This window comes from Aspergillus japonicus, assembly GCF_003184785.1.
Source record: "Aspergillus japonicus CBS 114.51 unplaced genomic scaffold BO86scaffold_27, whole genome shotgun sequence".
In the NCBI taxonomy this organism is placed as follows: domain Eukaryota; kingdom Fungi; phylum Ascomycota; class Eurotiomycetes; order Eurotiales; family Aspergillaceae; genus Aspergillus; species Aspergillus japonicus.
The window spans coordinates 187,394-202,712 of record NW_020291664.1 but is presented as its reverse complement, the minus strand read 5'-3'; the positions used below and the strand labels follow the sequence as shown (position 1 = coordinate 202,712).

General features: G+C 53.8%; 6 protein-coding genes across 6 annotated transcripts; 3 read left to right on the top strand and 3 right to left on the bottom strand.

The window, feature by feature from the left end:
* Positions 1-302: 302 nt before the first annotated feature.
* Positions 303-1,977, bottom strand: sidJ (putative siderophore biosynthesis lipase/esterase). Its single transcript, XM_025672174.1, has 2 exons — positions 1,450-1,977; positions 303-1,365 (listed from the first exon to the last, which is right to left on the bottom strand). Exons 1-2 carry the CDS (start codon positions 1,504-1,506, stop codon positions 358-360), a joined length of 1,065 nt encoding a protein of 354 aa, XP_025527257.1. The 5' UTR covers positions 1,507-1,977; the 3' UTR covers positions 303-357.
* A 1,014-nt stretch (positions 1,978-2,991) lies between these two features.
* Positions 2,992-6,053, bottom strand: BO86DRAFT_363102 (Zn(II)2Cys6 transcription factor domain-containing protein; the record flags this gene model as incomplete). Its single annotated transcript, XM_025669950.1, has 4 exons — positions 2,992-3,327; positions 3,421-3,787; positions 4,425-5,550; positions 5,606-6,053. 4 exons carry the CDS (start codon positions 6,051-6,053, stop codon positions 3,166-3,168), a joined length of 2,103 nt encoding a protein of 700 aa, XP_025527256.1. The 3' UTR covers positions 2,992-3,165.
* Positions 6,054-6,102: 49 nt separating this feature from the next.
* Positions 6,103-7,148, top strand: BO86DRAFT_389584 (uncharacterized protein). The gene is made up of 3 exons (XM_025672173.1): positions 6,103-6,535; positions 6,604-6,869; positions 7,038-7,148. Exons 1-3 carry the CDS (start codon positions 6,299-6,301, stop codon positions 7,048-7,050), a joined length of 516 nt encoding a protein of 171 aa, XP_025527255.1. The 5' UTR covers positions 6,103-6,298; the 3' UTR covers positions 7,051-7,148.
* A 154-nt stretch (positions 7,149-7,302) lies between these two features.
* BO86DRAFT_363101 (MFS transporter) lies at positions 7,303-9,600 on the top strand. Its single transcript, XM_025669949.1, has 3 exons — positions 7,303-7,752; positions 7,815-8,048; positions 8,125-9,600. The coding sequence occupies exons 1-3, from the start codon at positions 7,593-7,595 to the stop codon at positions 9,501-9,503; spliced, it is 1,773 nt and encodes a 590-aa protein (XP_025527254.1). The 5' UTR covers positions 7,303-7,592; the 3' UTR covers positions 9,504-9,600.
* On the bottom strand, positions 9,585-12,056 carry BO86DRAFT_100757 (uncharacterized protein). Its single transcript, XM_025665846.1, has 5 exons — positions 11,847-12,056; positions 11,047-11,792; positions 10,830-10,980; positions 10,053-10,752; positions 9,585-9,954 (listed from the first exon to the last, which is right to left on the bottom strand). The coding sequence occupies exons 1-5, from the start codon at positions 11,930-11,932 to the stop codon at positions 9,667-9,669; spliced, it is 1,971 nt and encodes a 656-aa protein (XP_025527253.1). The 5' UTR covers positions 11,933-12,056; the 3' UTR covers positions 9,585-9,666.
* Positions 12,057-13,124: 1,068 nt separating this feature from the next.
* BO86DRAFT_100736 (carnitine:acyl carnitine antiporter) lies at positions 13,125-14,665 on the top strand. The gene is made up of 5 exons (XM_025665845.1): positions 13,125-13,642; positions 13,695-13,743; positions 13,801-13,817; positions 13,870-14,483; positions 14,531-14,665. The coding sequence occupies exons 1-5, from the start codon at positions 13,385-13,387 to the stop codon at positions 14,577-14,579; spliced, it is 987 nt and encodes a 328-aa protein (XP_025527252.1). The 5' UTR covers positions 13,125-13,384; the 3' UTR covers positions 14,580-14,665.
* Positions 14,666-15,319: the final 654 nt, after the last annotated feature.

Here is a 15,319-nt window from a genome sequence, read left to right as displayed (position 1 = left end):
AGGAGGGGATGTGGAGGTGAGTCGATAGGTGGGAATTGTTTTTGGTGAGTTGTTTTAAACAGGTGGCAGGATTGTACAGCGTAGAAAGTAGCTTGGAAGTAGAAATCCGTATTTTGATTGAAGAGAAGACCTCGATCTGCAATGGTTTACTTTTACTCCGTCAATGCTGGACTGAGGGGATTTCGTCAGCTTGAGGTGCAGGTTATTTCCAGTAGGGAGTCAGGGTCACACGTTGATATACACGAATGATTGAAGGAATTAGTTATCATACTATTTTCTTCGAAGAATCTATAATCTAAGTTGCACAGTTGAATCTCTAACATTGCACGCTAAAAACAAAACTAGATCATAATCATCTCAGTTTCCCTTGACTGCACTCAGATAGCTGATGACCTTCTCAGCCAGAAGCCTTCTCGGCTCCGCCTGGTCGTCATTGCTCAGCGCATGCGAGGCATTGGGGATGATGAAGCTGTGCTGGTCATCCCAGACCTCCGCCTCGCCGTTGTGGTTCGCCGCGTTCCTCCACCGGGCCATCAGCTTCTCCTTGTCGATCCAGTCCGGCACCGCCTGGTCGGCGCCGGAGAACATCACCATCAGGCGACTGCGGAGTAAGCCGGAGTCGCGGATCTTGCCGAAGGTGGTCTGCAGGTGCTCGTCGCTCAGATCGGAGCTGAACAGATCGTCTTCCTGAGGCGTCGCGGGGCTGTCGGGGCTCACGAGACTCAGGAAGCGGCGGGCGCTGATGGGGACATTGGCGCCGTAGCAGATGTTGGCGGTAACGTCCAGCGGCAGGACGGTGTCGAACTTGGGGTCCTTGTCGCGCACCGCCTCGCGCGCCATCGCCTCGGCCTTGTCGTAGACCGCCCGCACCTGCTCGGGCGTCTTGCCGTTGAACCCCCAGTGGAGCACCCACTGGATAGCCTCACGGTCGGAGACGGGCGCTTGCATGATGGCGCCGTCGAGGGGCATGCGCTGCAGGTGCTCCAGGTCGCTGTCGAACGGGTGGGCGACCGTGAAGGGGTTGGGTCGGTAGAGATAGTGCAGCACGCACTGGCTGCCCGTCGAGTGGCCCATCAGCACAATCTTGCCGGGGCTGCCGTACTTCTCGGTCTTGTAATCGCGGATGTAGTTGAGGCACTTCGTGATCTCGTTCGTGTCGCGGTCCAGGTGGCCCAGACCCCAGGAGTTGTAAGAGGAGGTGAGGTTGAGCATGAAGATGGACCAGTCGCTTTGCTCCATCATCTTCGCCATGTCGGCGACGTAGGAAGTGGTGCCGATACCATCGCCCAGACCGCCGACGAAGAGGAGACTGTGGGGTTGGGCGACCTTGCCGGTTGTGTATTCAAAGGTGACGAGGGATTCAGTCTGTGGTATCGAGGGATGAGATGGTCAGTTGCCTTTTTGCTATGTCTCTACCTTTGCTGCGGAGTAGTCAATCGTTGAACGTACGTAGTGGTGGAGCATGCCCGGGATACCACCCTTGGGCCAGAATTTGGAGTACAACATGATGTGCGTGGTGCTAGAGAGCTGATGTTCTCTGTGTTGCAGAAAGTTGAAGGTGACGACGGAAGAGAGGGAGGGAGTTTTCCAGAAATCCCACGGAAGCTTGCAAATGATGGGATGATGCCAGCGGTGGCCTTTAAGAAAACAAACCCCTCTGTTATCGCGTAATTGTGGAGAATGAATTCATAGGCCACGTTCTCCTTTTCCCTCGGCTGAATGTATTTCTGAGACCGGCAGTTGCTATGTGGGTATGGTATTTTTCTCTGTGTCTTGCTCTGTGGTGGGTGGTGGGAGGAGCAGTCCACTTCTGCTTTGACCCGACCTGATCCGACCGACCCGTTGTTATGGAGCCGGTTCCCTGGGACCAGGAAACAAGGTCACTTATCAATCAGTACACAGCTTCGTAACCAAGGTACCCAACCTAAACTCGGACTGGATGTGCGAGAAGGGATGCTGAAATCGGAAGGAACCTTGTTAGTCCAAGTTGAGTGGTGCTCTGAAACCTTGAACACACAGATTAGTGCTGGAAGTCCGTTGCCAGTGAGGGGTAAGTCACATCGAAACACTACGGATTTCACCTGTGACCGGTAACAATGTCTGAGACTAGTCCGTTACAACGTCCTTACCATGTAAAGGTACGTAAATCAGTCCCAGCGGTTCCAGTGTTCGGGCCTCACTATTGATCTAATCAGATTCTTCGGTTCAGCACCAGACAAGCCACCCTTCAGCTATCAGATCCGCTTTTGTCTAATCTGATCGAGACTCACCGTTGTGTTTGGGTCTTGACTACACTAGCGTAGCGTCCCTGTGCGCTGTTGAGAAATCCTGAAGTTGCTGCAGTCGAGGGATGTCTGAGGGGCTATTGATGAAAGCCAATCTCGATAGACAACAACACTATATAGACTGATGCTACAGACGTGGAGTGTGGTGCACGCGGGGTTTGTACAACAAGGAAGCGAACACTGGAAAAGATGGCATGTCCTGCAGCAAATGTACCTGCAACATGGCGAGGACAGCTCGCGAGACCCCCCTGATCAATTCTCGGAGCACGGAGCTAGTCTAGCAGAAGTCGCTCGAATCCGTGGCAAACGGTGAGCCGGAGCCCACATTATTTCCTGACTGCCCCGGTTCTTCCCTTGGCATTATTTCAGTGAAAGAGCTGTTGTGCCGTTTGCCATTCAACCCCATGCAGTGCACTGAGAAAGTGGGAGATGCCACTTGGTTTCATAACAACTTTGCCTAAATACATACATATCAAGGTAACAAGTACACGCTACCTACAGGATCGAGACATGTGCGATTAATGCGGGGGCATTGTCGCTTTTGTCATCTCACAAACATAATGCACACCGCCTAATTTAAGGGGATCGGCAGGCACGGAACAGAAATGTAAACATTGCAAACAGGGACCATTCTGCGCACACCTTAGGCATCAAGTTCAATGGCTTGCTGTCACCATGCTATTGAGTCACCATCACCATCACCATACAGAAAGTCAGAATCGAGATCCAAAAAGTCATACTGCGGACTATACAATGAGTGATCAATGCATCAAATTCCCCTCACAAGGCGAAAGTTACTCTATCTTCAGCTCTCTATCTTTTCAGTCGATTGATCCCCATCCTCACCATCCTTGCAAAAAAAGAATAATCTAAATCAAGCTCACTGTGGGCAGTCGATTAAATATCTTTCCAGCCCAACCGCAAGGGACTGACCTACCTCGAACTTGATCTGTTCTAGGAACACCACGAACCGCCGAAGCGCGGTTTCGACCACTGACTCGCACGGGTGCAGCACGGCATGACCCAGGGCCGGCAAGGCCGGCTCAATATCCTTCCCCAGCGACTGTAGCAGCTTCTGCAGACTCTCGAGCAGACCCAGAAACTGCTTGGCGTTGCGGCCGATCAGCGTCCGGACCAGGAGGGTGGCTTCCTTCTCGTCGAGCTCCATGCGACCCAGCTGCGACGGGCTGCGCAGACAGATGTACTGCGACAGCGGCTGCTCGAACGCCAGCACCGTGGGGTCCAGGAGCGTGCTGCCGTTGGTGCTCGTGATGCTGTAGGCCAGACTGCTAGCCTCGAGGAGGGTCAGGCACTGCTCGGCCAGCGCGGGCAGCATCGCAAAGGACGAGTGCGGGTTGCTGCGGCAGCCCTTGCACTTGACCATCGCTTTCCCGTGGGTGACGACCCGGTGGACCAGGTCCAGGATGGTGGCGAGCTCCACGACCGGTTGCAGGTTCCGACACTCGGTCATGATCTGCAGGAGACGTATCGAGCAGGAGCAGCTGCTGCTGTCCATGACTGCACGGCGGGGCTCAGAAAGCGAATGGCGCGTTCTAACAGACAGGTCCAGTTTGCTCCGAACACAGGGTCATCGTTGTATCGAGAAAGATAAGATGGAGACCCCCATCTTTGCTGTGGTAGGAGGTTGAGTCGAACGAGATCACGATTCGTGCACACAGTCGCCGCAAGCCTGGGCTCCTGGGAAGACTGGCTTGCGCTGCGCCTGAATTCACATGCCTTGCGACGACTCTACATTGCAGCCCAATCACAACGTCGTGCCGCTGAGGTACTAGAACAGCCTCACCTTATATCACTTCCGGTGGGAAGGCTCTGTTGGTCTGTTCCCTGGGCAAGCCAGTTCACTGTGCGACGTAGTATGCTATGAGATCCGCGCACTCGTCACACAGCTGGCTCTCGGCCATGCCCTAGTGCGCAGGCAGCAACCTTGATGCTCCTACTTTTTTGGGTCTAGCATGCAGCTTATGTGACTGCCTAGACAAGGCACTACGACAGGTTGGGTCTCGTACATTACCTTCTATGGCCTGTGGTGTTGTGAAAGAGAATCAAAGGAAAGCGAGGAGAACATTCTTTGAGCTGAAAGTGATAGATGATTGGGATGAGCGAGTAACAAATCATAACTGTGCTAGCAATTTAGTCTTCATCATAACTAGCTCCAGCCGCTGATCGGTCTCCATTATCATTCCCAGCCTGCCCCGGGCAGCAGGTGCAGTCAGAAACTCTTGCGTACATAGACGAATGCGACGAACGGTCATCTGCAACTCTGATAACCGGAGGTACAGCACCTGTGCTATGAAAAACAATTTGTCCTCGAATGGAACACAGAACCCTCCTACCACTAACGGACAGGCATCCACATGTGTCTTCAGATAGAGGCTGCTTGCTCGGCATCGTCTAAGGTTCGCGTTGGGAATTTTATCGGGTCTGTTCCCTGTAGGGAGGGGCTCGCAATTCTCGGCGAACAACCTCTCTGCTAGTCCGCTGTCCAGCGATATGATGGCTTCTAGAGCGGTCACTAGACTGTCAATGCTGACCACAACCATCATTAGGAGGTTAATCCAAGTACGGGAGCATAGACTGCATTGAAGGATGGTGTGCGAAAGTTGCTGCAGCACGCGTTGACAATTCAAAATGGAGTCAATCGTAGCCGCAGGTCCCGCACGCGATGCAAAGTTATTGACCTGAATCAACTCGCGTATCGTCGGTTCGTGGCATTGGCACTGATATTGGAAACTAGTCATGGTGGGGTTTGTTTTGAAGTGTTCTGGCACATAGTTGTAGACGTCATTAAGCTTCGGAGCTCTGGTTGGGATGAAACTGCCCGGAGGCTCCGTCGCTGACATCGCTGTCGTTACCGTTGGTGAAATGCCATCGATAGACGACGTAGCCGGCTGTAGCCAGGCGAGAGAGTCTTTCTTCAAAGCTTCAGGGTCAGAGGCCCGACTATCTACAAGTCCGTGGGCGTCATCCGCAGGGGACTGGCTGTGACTAGGGAAATTGCTCGGAGCCAGGTAGTAGCACTCTGGGGCTTGGTCTTGAGAATCCGTTGTAAGGAAACTTCTTGATGGGCTTGTGAAGTGGCTTGAATGAGAGGGACTTGTGTTGTTGACGCTCTCAGCCTTGGTGTTGTTCAAGCCGAGGGAGTCTAGCAGTTCGCGCTCCTGCACTAGCTCAGCGACAGGATTAGACATGAACTCCTGTAACCAATTATCTGAAGATAGGTCGTTGCCGTCGGAAACTTTTAGATCTTGTAAGCAGGTGATATTGTGGGAGTAAAACATAGGTGCCACAGGGAGTCATACGATTAGGATCCACGAAGCAGTCTTGGTGTAGACTAGCATCATCAATACCAAGGTTTTCGAGGCTATCGCTTGCATTGTTGTCAAGCATCGCTCTCTCATTGACACATTGGTAGCTTGATAGGTTGGCTCTGGCTTCGTGCACCGACTCCTCTATAATCCTCTTCTTTCTAGGGTACCCACGAAATCTCTTATCCACAGGGCTCCGGGCATGTTTTTGCATGTTGAAATGACTCCCACTCGCTGCAGTATCTTTTTTCTTGGCCGGTCGCCCTAACCGTCGAGAAATACTGTAGATACAGCTGTAGTTGTGCTTCTGGCATCGTAAACATGATGGCTTCTCATGGCTGCAGCGAATCTTAGCCTGCTGGCAAGCGTTGCAAGTCGTTCGGACCTTCACACTCTTGGGAAGTGGACCGGTGGTAACTTGGGACGACTTGTCTTGATTCATTGTGAATACTACAACCCACAGGTTGAGGACAATGCTGATGATTGCGTTTCAGCTCCAATTGACACAGGTAAATATACTGGTACAAATCAACGCAGATATTAAAACGGGCTCTGGTGCCAAAGAAGGGGGAAAATAGCAGTATGGTACATCCGCCTCTACCACCTCAATACTACTTTCCAGGTTCAACAGCGTATAGACCGAGGCAGAGCATCTGAGGTAACCATGATGTTGTAGGTTACATAGCCATGTTTCACGGCTTAGTCGGGAGCATTGACTGGTCAGCTTATCATCGCGTCTCCTATAATACTAGAGTTCTAGGCTGGCGAATCGTGCAGTACGCTTCCGAATGTCGTAAGACCACGTCGGAAGACCGGGGAGTGTTACTGGAATGTCGTCTAATGGGTTCGTCGACATTTTCTCGAAGTAGATCGCATTTGAAGGATTCTCGGATCCGAAGGGGGGAACTCCCGAGCCCTATCCGCCTGTGATCGTCATGTTCAGCGCCAGTCGACAGACCCGCTCAATCGAGTGCTAAAATCGTGCTACATACCTAATTGGTATCATCAGCCCCAAGTCCCCAAGCCCCAGAGTTAGAGCCCCGTCGGACCCACTCACTCACAGGGCGTTCCCTACCATGTTCCTCCGCGGTGGCCTCCGTCGGAGCCTGTCTTACACAACGAAGATCATTTCACCCGCCACCGGCGCCCCGAGCCATCCTGTGAACGACTCAGAGCTACGGAATATGCGTGACACCGAGTGGCAAAGGAGAAGTATGGGTATGCGCGGGCCTCGATTAGAGCTCCGAGATCATCCGCCCTGTTTCCGATGCTGCGGTCAGCCGCTGGGTTTCATGGTTATTCCTCTGCTCAGGAGCCGCCTCACAAGGCGTGATTGATCGTCATGAAATTGTAGGTCTGTAACCATTTGCTTTTCACATCTTGGAACTCGTCTCATGATAGTCATGTGTTAGTAGTTGTTGCATACTTGGCATGTGTAGAGTGTCAATCACGGCGGCAAGGAAGGCACATTGAGCAGCATTCCGAGCGTCATGGTACATTTTCTAGCAAGTCAAACTGCTAAGCCTTGCAGATATTCTTTGGATCGTCGAGCAAAGACAGATTTCGTTGTTCTGGCACCTGTCCTGTGATATCTGAATCCAAAGGGAAGTAGGAGTGTGTGTCGGATTAGCAGGCTGTTTGAGACGTTGATGACGGTGGGGTATGATCTGAACAGCATTCAGTCGATGGTTTATCAACTCTTCGAATGGTCTTTCGCAATAAGGGGGAAGAGCGAAGGAGAAAGGCATTGCAGGGCGGAACTGTAGTGCCAGGTGGTGATGAGTGATGCCGACACCAAGAACCTCGTCCTAATTAGGCAAGTGCAGATAAGGGCCCCGGGCGGGGTCAATGACGTAAGTTATGCACCGTGGACCTTGCTGACTCATCTCAATACCGTCTTTTCCGGAAGTGCCGGACATTCTCACCAGGTACAGCTGGATTTCCAGTTTGTCAGTCTTCCATCCCCTCAGAAAGTTTCTCAATGGCTTCAGTTCCAGCCCCTGATCCCCTCTCGGATGAGGAGTTCTCCTCACGTCCGCCGCGCTATGCCGGTGAGGATACCACCCCGACCAGCCGACAGGAAATCTGGGGCTGGTATGCTTACGGCATCGCTGCCGAGGTCTTCGCTGTCTGCGGTGTTGGTACGTCTCTGCTTCCCTCATCCATGTGCACCTCAATCTCAGCACAAACTAAGTAGTCCTAGGATCATTCCTCCCACTGACCCTCGAGCAATTGGCGCGCGAGCGGGGATCACTACAATCCAGCCATCAGCCATGCGTTGGGCCCAACGCTCCATCGGGCGACTCCAATGAACAATGCGTAGTCCATTTGATGGGCTTGGAGATCACCACCGCCAGTTTCGCCATGTACACCTTCTCCCTGGCGGTGCTAGTGCAAGCCTTGACTCTGATATCGTTCAGCGCACTGGCAGATTACGGTATGACCACCAGATTCCCTCTCTCCGGTTCCTTGCTATATACATCAGCACTGACCACGATGCTCCACTTTTGCAGAGAGTAACCGCAAAACCCTCCTCATGACCTTCGGCTTCGTGGGATCCGTAACGAGCATGCTGTTCATGTTAATTTCCCCGCCAGTCTATATTTTTGGTGCGCTCCTGGTTGTGGTAGGCGTTGTATGTCTGGGGTCCTCGTTCGTTGTGCTCAACTCGTTTCTGCCCGTCCTCGTCGCAAACGACCCGTCCATCGCTTCGCCAACCAAAGAGACCCCCGAAGAGCTTCACCAGCTACACCCTGACGGGGAGGAAGATGACGATAACTTTCGCACGCATTCCGCCCGGTCGCATGGTCATGACCAGGGCGAATCCGGTCGGTCCTCTAAAACGAAGGCAGTGTCTCCCGAACTGCAGCTGTCAACGCGCATATCGTCCAAAGGAGTGGGACTTGGTTATTGCGCCGCAGTTCTCGTTCAAATCCTCAGCATTGGACTCCTCTTGACTCTCTCGAAGACTTCGATTGGCAAATCATTCGGCACGTTTCCGCTGCGCTGCGTATTGCTACTAGTGGGCCTCTGGTGGTGCGCATTCACACTGGTCAGCCGGCGGTGGTTGCGCACCCGCCCCGGCCCGCCGCTAGAGGAGGCCGGCGGCGCAACACACAATGGCGGCCCGCCCCGCGCTAGGTGGCGGCTCTGGCTAAGCCTTGTGGGATTCGCCTGGAAGTCGCTGTGGAAAACCGCGCGGGTGGCGGTGGGCCTGCGCGAGATGCGTCTGTTCCTCGTGGCCTGGTTCCTGCTATCGGATGCGCTGGCGACGGTGTCCAGCACCGCGATTCTGTTCGCGCGCACCGAGCTGCACCTGAGCACCACCATGATCGCGCTCTTGTCGATCACAGCCACGGTCTCCGGCATGGCGGGCGCGTTCCTGTGGCCGATTGTGTCGCGCCGGCTGGGTCTGCAGTCACATCAGACCATCATGTTGTGTCTTGCGCTGTTCGAGTTGATTCCTCTGTACGGACTGCTGGCCTACTTGCCCTTTGTCCAGCGCTGGGGCGTCATCGGCCTGCAGCAGCCCTGGGAGATCTATCCCCTGGCTATTGTGCACGGCGTGGTCGGAGGCGGATTGGCCTCGTACTGCCGCTCTTTCTTCGGGCTGTTGATTCCTCCCGGCAGCGAAGCAGCCTTCTACGCCCTGTACGCCGCCACGGACAAAGGCAGCTCGTTCATTGGGCCGGCCATCGTGGGCATGATGATCGACAAGACGGGCCAGGTGCGGAGCGGGTTCTTCTTCGTCGCGGTGCTCATCCTGCTCCCGATCCCGCTGATCTGGATCATCAACGCGGAACGGGGCCGCGCCGAGGGGCTGGCCGTTGCCGAAAATCTGGCCGACCGGGACGGCGAGGAAGCGGAGGGCCTGCTCTCTCGACGAAGCTGAGCTTGATGCTGTTGACGAACGGAAGGGTCATATATTTATTATAGACACACGCACGTATTAGTCTAGATGATTCCCCACGAATAACGAATTGTTTTACACCGAACACCGGCCCCGGCCCCGCTCCTGTATTCTTCAAAAAAAAAACCAAAGATAGTAAACCCGCTCAATCGTCGTCCACAACCACAACCATCCATACCCCCACCTCCCCGTTACTCGCCAGCAATGGCGTGCAATGGACCCATCGATCGCGTCCTTGAGTGTTGTACCTCGTCACCCACTTAATGCGCGCGGTGACGCTCCGCCCACCTTTCAGTGCTTCCAGCAACTCCTCACGTACGGTCGAGGTACTTCCGATACGCGAGAGGAATGAAGACTGCAGCATGCCGGGGATTTGGAGCGCGGGGGAGGTGAAGAGAATCCGCAGCGAGGGGTACGGTCGCACGAGGAGGTACTGGTTCATGTGTCAGTCGCAAACCAGTCGCCATAAACGCAAATAGAAACAAGTGAAGACACGAAGGGGAAAGGGAGAGAGAGAGAAAGGATGCCTACATTTTCATACACCCCGGTCAACGAGCCTCGCCACATGGACTCCTTCATTTCTCGCTCCCGGATCGCCTCGTCCTCGACCATCGACCACGTTCGACTCATCGCCTGCCAGCTGCCCCGATCCAGCATCCCGGCCGTACTGGACACCGCGCTGGGGTGGAAGAGTGTCCCGCCGACCTCGTGCGTCACGTTCAACTCCCGCGGGGTGAACAGCTCGGTCAACTGCCGGAATTCGTCCTTGGGGCGGTCATTGTCGTCGTCGTCGTCTTCGCCGTCGTCCCTCTGGCTGTACACCGATCCGAATGATCCGAGACTCTCCCCGACCCGGTGATGTGGGTGATGGCCATTTTCCATCACTGCCTGCGACGGTTCGTGGTTGAGTGGTGGTTGGGTCGGAGGGTATGTGAATGTTCTTGTTGCGTTATCATCCTCATCGAAACGGACCTGCACCCCGCCTTCCTCTTCTACCCCTTCCTCCGGTTGGATGATCTCCATGGAGTCCTCTTCCTGCGCATCCTCCGCCGCCTTGGCCTCGGCTCGACGTTGCTTGGCCTGCAGAGCGCGCAGGGACTCCATCTGTGCACCGTCCATCGCCAGCCCGGAGACGTCGATTTGGGCGCCGATGAAGTATCGCACCGTGCCGCGGCTGTCGCACAGTGGGGCGCACTGTAGTAGGTTCATGAACGGCGAGCCATCGCGGCGGCTGGTTTCGCACGTTAGTATATCTCTCGCCCCGTGCAAAATCTCAGTGCTTTGGGGTCCGGCTCGTGGGCGACTCACTAATTCAGGAACAGCTCGGAATGATGTCTTCCATTCTCAATGCCCTCGCGAATGCGTCTCACACTGTTGGGATTGGTCTTCGGCCCCTGCAAAAACCGACAGTTGCGACCGAGCACATAGTCCATGCCGTATTGAGTCGTGCGATGGAACTCTACAGACGATTGTCAATCGCAGAATCAGAATTGGCCAGTAGCCGATCAGTTAGAAGAGAACGTACCCTCCGAGGCGAAAATGATGGGATTATCCCGTCGTGACGGATCGGTCAAGCAGAACACCTCCGCCAGCGCATCTGACGCACCCTGGAATTTGGGCGGGAGAGTCCCGCGTACGCGCTCCTCGACCACTCTACTCGTCAAGCTGATACAGCGGGCGGTGATGAAAGCGGGAAGCTCCTCCGCTGTGAGGGCCTGCAGAGCCTCGGTGACGCGCTGGTACAGCACGGGGTGGGAGATTTGGCCCACGATTGGGTCGGGCGTCGCGATTGTGACTGGAGGCGCGTCGATAACGGACCGGACCAGTGCGTTGGCATAGTCAATGGCTAGAAGAGCCTTGCGAGCTGTGAGGTAGTATGTCAGGAGGGCGAGCGAGCGCGGACGCTCCTCGAGCAGAAATTCGCGAAATCGCGCAAGATAGCGTGGATTGTTGAGAATCGAGAGCATGTGTTCGGAAGAAAACATGAGGTCGGCGAGACGCTCAAGACTGTGAAGGGGAGCCGCGTCGTCAGATGCGGCTGGAGCAATCAGATCATATGAGAGGCCTGGTTCTTGAAGCGGATGGAACTGCTGCTGATCGCTGTCATTTTTGTAGTAAGGATTGGGCTCGTGGAGGAGAGGCAGCTCGTGAATCATGTAGTTGCGACGGAGGGTTTTGAGGGACGGCTTGGGTGTTAGGTTAGGATGCTCGTCATCCTTGCGAGCCCGGCTGGGAGGGTGAGGAAAGCCAGCGATAAGTGCTTCTGGGGGTCTGCACGCCAGTAAGCAAGAGCTGAGTTTTTCTTTGAGAGCGAGTTTGGCTCACGGTGAGGCTGGGTAGTTGTCGAGCGCGACGGTCGACGGCTCGGAGCGCAGCGACTCAGTATCCATAAAACTGGTGTATTGGTCCATCACGGCGTCGCACAAAGGTTTGGGGGTCTATGTGGCTCGTGAAAGGAATCTTTTCTCTGCTTTATAAATTCTGCCCTCGGTTGCATTTTGATATATAAGATCCGATCGATCGAGGCAGCAGAAGGCAACCAACACTGGATGTATCGCAAAATCGACAAAACCAAAAGGCATCACAGAAGAGTGAAGGATCGATCGATGGCCTTCAGCTGTCAAGTTGTCAACCACGCGATCGGACCAATTTAGGATCAATGATGCAATGGTGCAGATGGAAACAAGAGTTGGAACCGGTTCGTGCGATCTGTATGCTGCCGAGCCGCGAGTCTGGAACGGCAGACTGCGGACTCGACGAACCTGTCATAGATCTGCAGGGTCGATCTGCCGGAAACTCATCTCCCCTGAACTCTGGCTACCTTGACTGTTTGCTGAAGACGCGAGATGATCTCTATTATACCAGATCTCTGAGGAATTTATCTCCGCGGCCAAGGAGACAACCTTGGGGCTCCGAACCAGCAAGTGGACGAACCCCTGCAGTGAGGGTGTCAGAAGGGAGTCTACGTTGAAAAGGGGAAAGGGGCATGCTCACCGTTGGGTAGTGATGAAACGCCGGTCACTGTGCGTATACCACGCTTAGAGAATCAGGATCACCAGTAAGACGAACAATAAAGTCCACAGAGCCACAGTATGATCTGTAGTTACTTGATATGTTCATCGTACAGAGACTATGAGGATATCAGCCACCGCCGTCCATGTACACTAGCCACACTAGCCACATCCCTGCATTGACCGAAACCGGCATGTGAAGGCTTGGCATAGTCACCAGTCATGTGCCCGCCTTCCCCCTCGATAAGCAATCTTCCTGTCGTCCGTTGCTGAATCCTTGGACAGATGATCATCAACACGGCCACGATTGACTTCCGCTCACCCGGTGCCATTGACCACGAGGAGAAACATGCTCGGATGTTGTTGTTGACAGTGTTCTGTCAGATTTGTGACTTTCATCGGGCAGCTATGACGAGGAATGGGCTGGATGAATGACGATGAGATTGGGAAGTGTCAATCAATCATCTCACTCACAATGTCACCGTCACTAGGCAGAAGACGGCAATGACCTCGGAAGGAAAGGCCGCGACTGACCCCTTGTTCTCGGAGCCATATTTGATCCGTATGCCGAGCCGAGGTTCCCTCCTCCCCGCGGCCTCGTCACAATCCACAATCCCCAATCCCCAGATTAGCTTACTCCGGAATACCGACCGACTGACCGACCGATCGCTTGTACGTACTTAGCTCTGCTCTGCTGGCTTTCTTTTCTACCCAATTCTATCTTTCTTATTCTTTCGAGACCCATATCTCTGCTTTTTGTTCACCACACGATCTTCTTCTTTCCTCTTTCCTCCTCCTACCACCCTCCCTCCCTGACACTCATCTTATCTTTCGAACATCTTCCTTTCCGCCATGTCGACCACATCCACATCAACATCGGCCTCGCCTCCGATCCCAGAGGTTGTCCCCGTCCCAGAAATCAAGCCCGTCAACCAAACAATCGCACAGATCCGCTCCCTCGTAGCGGGTGGTGTGGGCGGTGTGTGCGCCGTCGTCGTCGGTCATCCTTTCGATTTGGTCAAGGTGCGGTTGCAGACAGCAGAACGGGGCGTCTACGCAGGTGCTATAGATGTGGTCAAGAAGACGGTCGCACGCGAAGGTCTTGCTCGTGTAAGTCGCGAGTTTACGGATGGCCTTATGAAGTCACACTAACTCGCCGCAGGGATTGTACGCGGGTGTTTCAGCTCCCCTGGTGGGAGTGACGCCTATGTGTAAGTGCGCGAATTTCGCATGTAAAGTCTTTCACTGACGATGAACTTTCGAACCAGTTGCTGTTAGCTTTTGGGTACGTTTTATCGCTTGTGAAGCATTTGGGAACTTTCAGCTGACCATCGCAGGGTTACGATGTAGGAAAAACGCTTGTCGGCAAGTTGTCCACCGTAGAGGTGAAGCACAACACTCCTCAATACACCATCGGCCAGATCTCTGCGGCGGGTTTCTTCTCGGCGATTCCCATGACTCTGATCACGGCTCCCTTCGAGCGCGTTAAGGTGCTTCTTCAGATTCAGGGTCAAAACCCGCCTCCGCCGGGCCAGAAGCCCAAGTACTCGGGCGGCTTGGATGTGGTTCGCCAACTGTACAAAGAGGGGGGCATTCGCAGTGTGTTCCGTGGCAGCGCGATGACTCTGGCCCGTGATGGACCCGGTTCCGCGGCGTACTTCGCCGCGTACGAGTACATCAAGCGGACGTTGACGCCCAAGGACGAGCAGGGACGCGTCACGGGCGAGTTGTCGATGACCGCTGTGCTGGCCGCAGGCGGAGCTGCTGGAATCGCCATGTGGATTCCGGTCTTCCCCGTCGATACCGTCAAGTCTCGCCTGCAGAGTGCCCCCGGTCGGCCCACGATCGGCGGAACCATTCGCGCTGTCTATGCCAACGGCGGGTTCAAGGCGTTCTTCCCCGGCTTTGGTCCTGCCCTGGCCCGTGCGGTCCCAGCCAACGCAGCGACTTTGTAAGTTCTATGCTTCTTTTCTTCGATGATATACTGACGATGCATAGTGCTGGTGTGGAATTGGCTCACAACCTCATGAAGAAGTACTTTGACTAGACAACGTGTGACAGATCCTGGTGATCTACACGACAATCTTCATGACATTTTTTTGGCTACAAATTCGAGCTGCTTCTGGACGTTGGATGCAATCTAGCGGATATACCATTTTGGATCTTGTAGTTACTGCTCCAAGCAGGGCTATAGAAGGAATGCAATAGAATCACTGCGTCTAAATCAAGAAGAGTGCCAATCGTACATACCTCCCCTGGCCAGCTAAATTCCAACTTGCCACCAACTTCTTTTTGTGATTATTTTTGTAATTTAAGCCCACATATGGGGACCACGGAGCCGACAATCATTTTCAAGCATACAAGAAGAGTATCTATGGTAATTTCCTCGAATAAAACTGCTTTTTGCACAATTTTGAATTCCTAGCGAAATTTGACTCATTTCGCTGAGAGTAAGTTTACCGGGCCGGTGAGAAAAGAGCACGCGAGCAGTTCGTCCTCAATCAAACTTCAAATTCCTGAACTATATTTCAACACAACGTCAAAACTGTGATACACCTGGACTACTCGCAGTGCATGTTTATTCTTAGTGACTTTTCAACTTTATCTCACTTTCTTTTCTGGTCCCATCTGCTTGTGATACGCCGTTGGCTGCGGAGTATTATAGAGGTGTTCTGGAACGAAAGATATATAACCAGGCCGATACGTCAAGGACACTACACAAATCCCTTGAACAGTATTTAAGACCACCAAATGAGTCAACTCAGAACTTTCTGTACCCACATGCTT

Bases quoted from the DNA above. Each gene is read 5' to 3' on its own strand.
- sidJ (XM_025672174.1), bottom strand. From the start codon at position 1,506: ATGTTGTACTCCAAATTCTGGCCCAAGGGTGGTATCCCGGGCATGCTC. The intron at 1,366-1,449 runs GTACGTTCAACG...TCGATACCACAG, and splicing joins CGGGCATGCTCCACCACTAC to ACTGAATCCCTCGTCACCTT.
- BO86DRAFT_389584 (XM_025672173.1), top strand. From the start codon at position 6,299: ATGTTTCACGGCTTAGTCGGGAGCATTGACTGGTCAGCTTATCATCGC. The intron at 6,536-6,603 runs CTGTGATCGTCA...CGTGCTACATAC, and splicing joins AACTCCCGAGCCCTATCCGC to CTAATTGGTATCATCAGCCC.
- BO86DRAFT_363101 (XM_025669949.1), top strand. From the start codon at position 7,593: ATGGCTTCAGTTCCAGCCCCTGATCCCCTCTCGGATGAGGAGTTCTCC. The intron at 7,753-7,814 runs GTACGTCTCTGC...AAGTAGTCCTAG, and splicing joins CTTCGCTGTCTGCGGTGTTG to GATCATTCCTCCCACTGACC. The intron at 8,049-8,124 runs GTATGACCACCA...CCACTTTTGCAG, and splicing joins CAGCGCACTGGCAGATTACG to AGAGTAACCGCAAAACCCTC.
- BO86DRAFT_100757 (XM_025665846.1), bottom strand. From the start codon at position 11,932: ATGGACCAATACACCAGTTTTATGGATACTGAGTCGCTGCGCTCCGAG. The intron at 11,793-11,846 runs GTGAGCCAAACT...ACTGGCGTGCAG, and splicing joins GACAACTACCCAGCCTCACC to ACCCCCAGAAGCACTTATCG. The intron at 10,981-11,046 runs GTACGTTCTCTT...AATCGTCTGTAG, and splicing joins CATCATTTTCGCCTCGGAGG to AGTTCCATCGCACGACTCAA.
- BO86DRAFT_100736 (XM_025665845.1), top strand. From the start codon at position 13,385: ATGTCGACCACATCCACATCAACATCGGCCTCGCCTCCGATCCCAGAG. The intron at 13,643-13,694 runs GTAAGTCGCGAG...AACTCGCCGCAG, and splicing joins CACGCGAAGGTCTTGCTCGT to GGATTGTACGCGGGTGTTTC. The intron at 14,484-14,530 runs GTAAGTTCTATG...GACGATGCATAG, and splicing joins CCAGCCAACGCAGCGACTTT to TGCTGGTGTGGAATTGGCTC.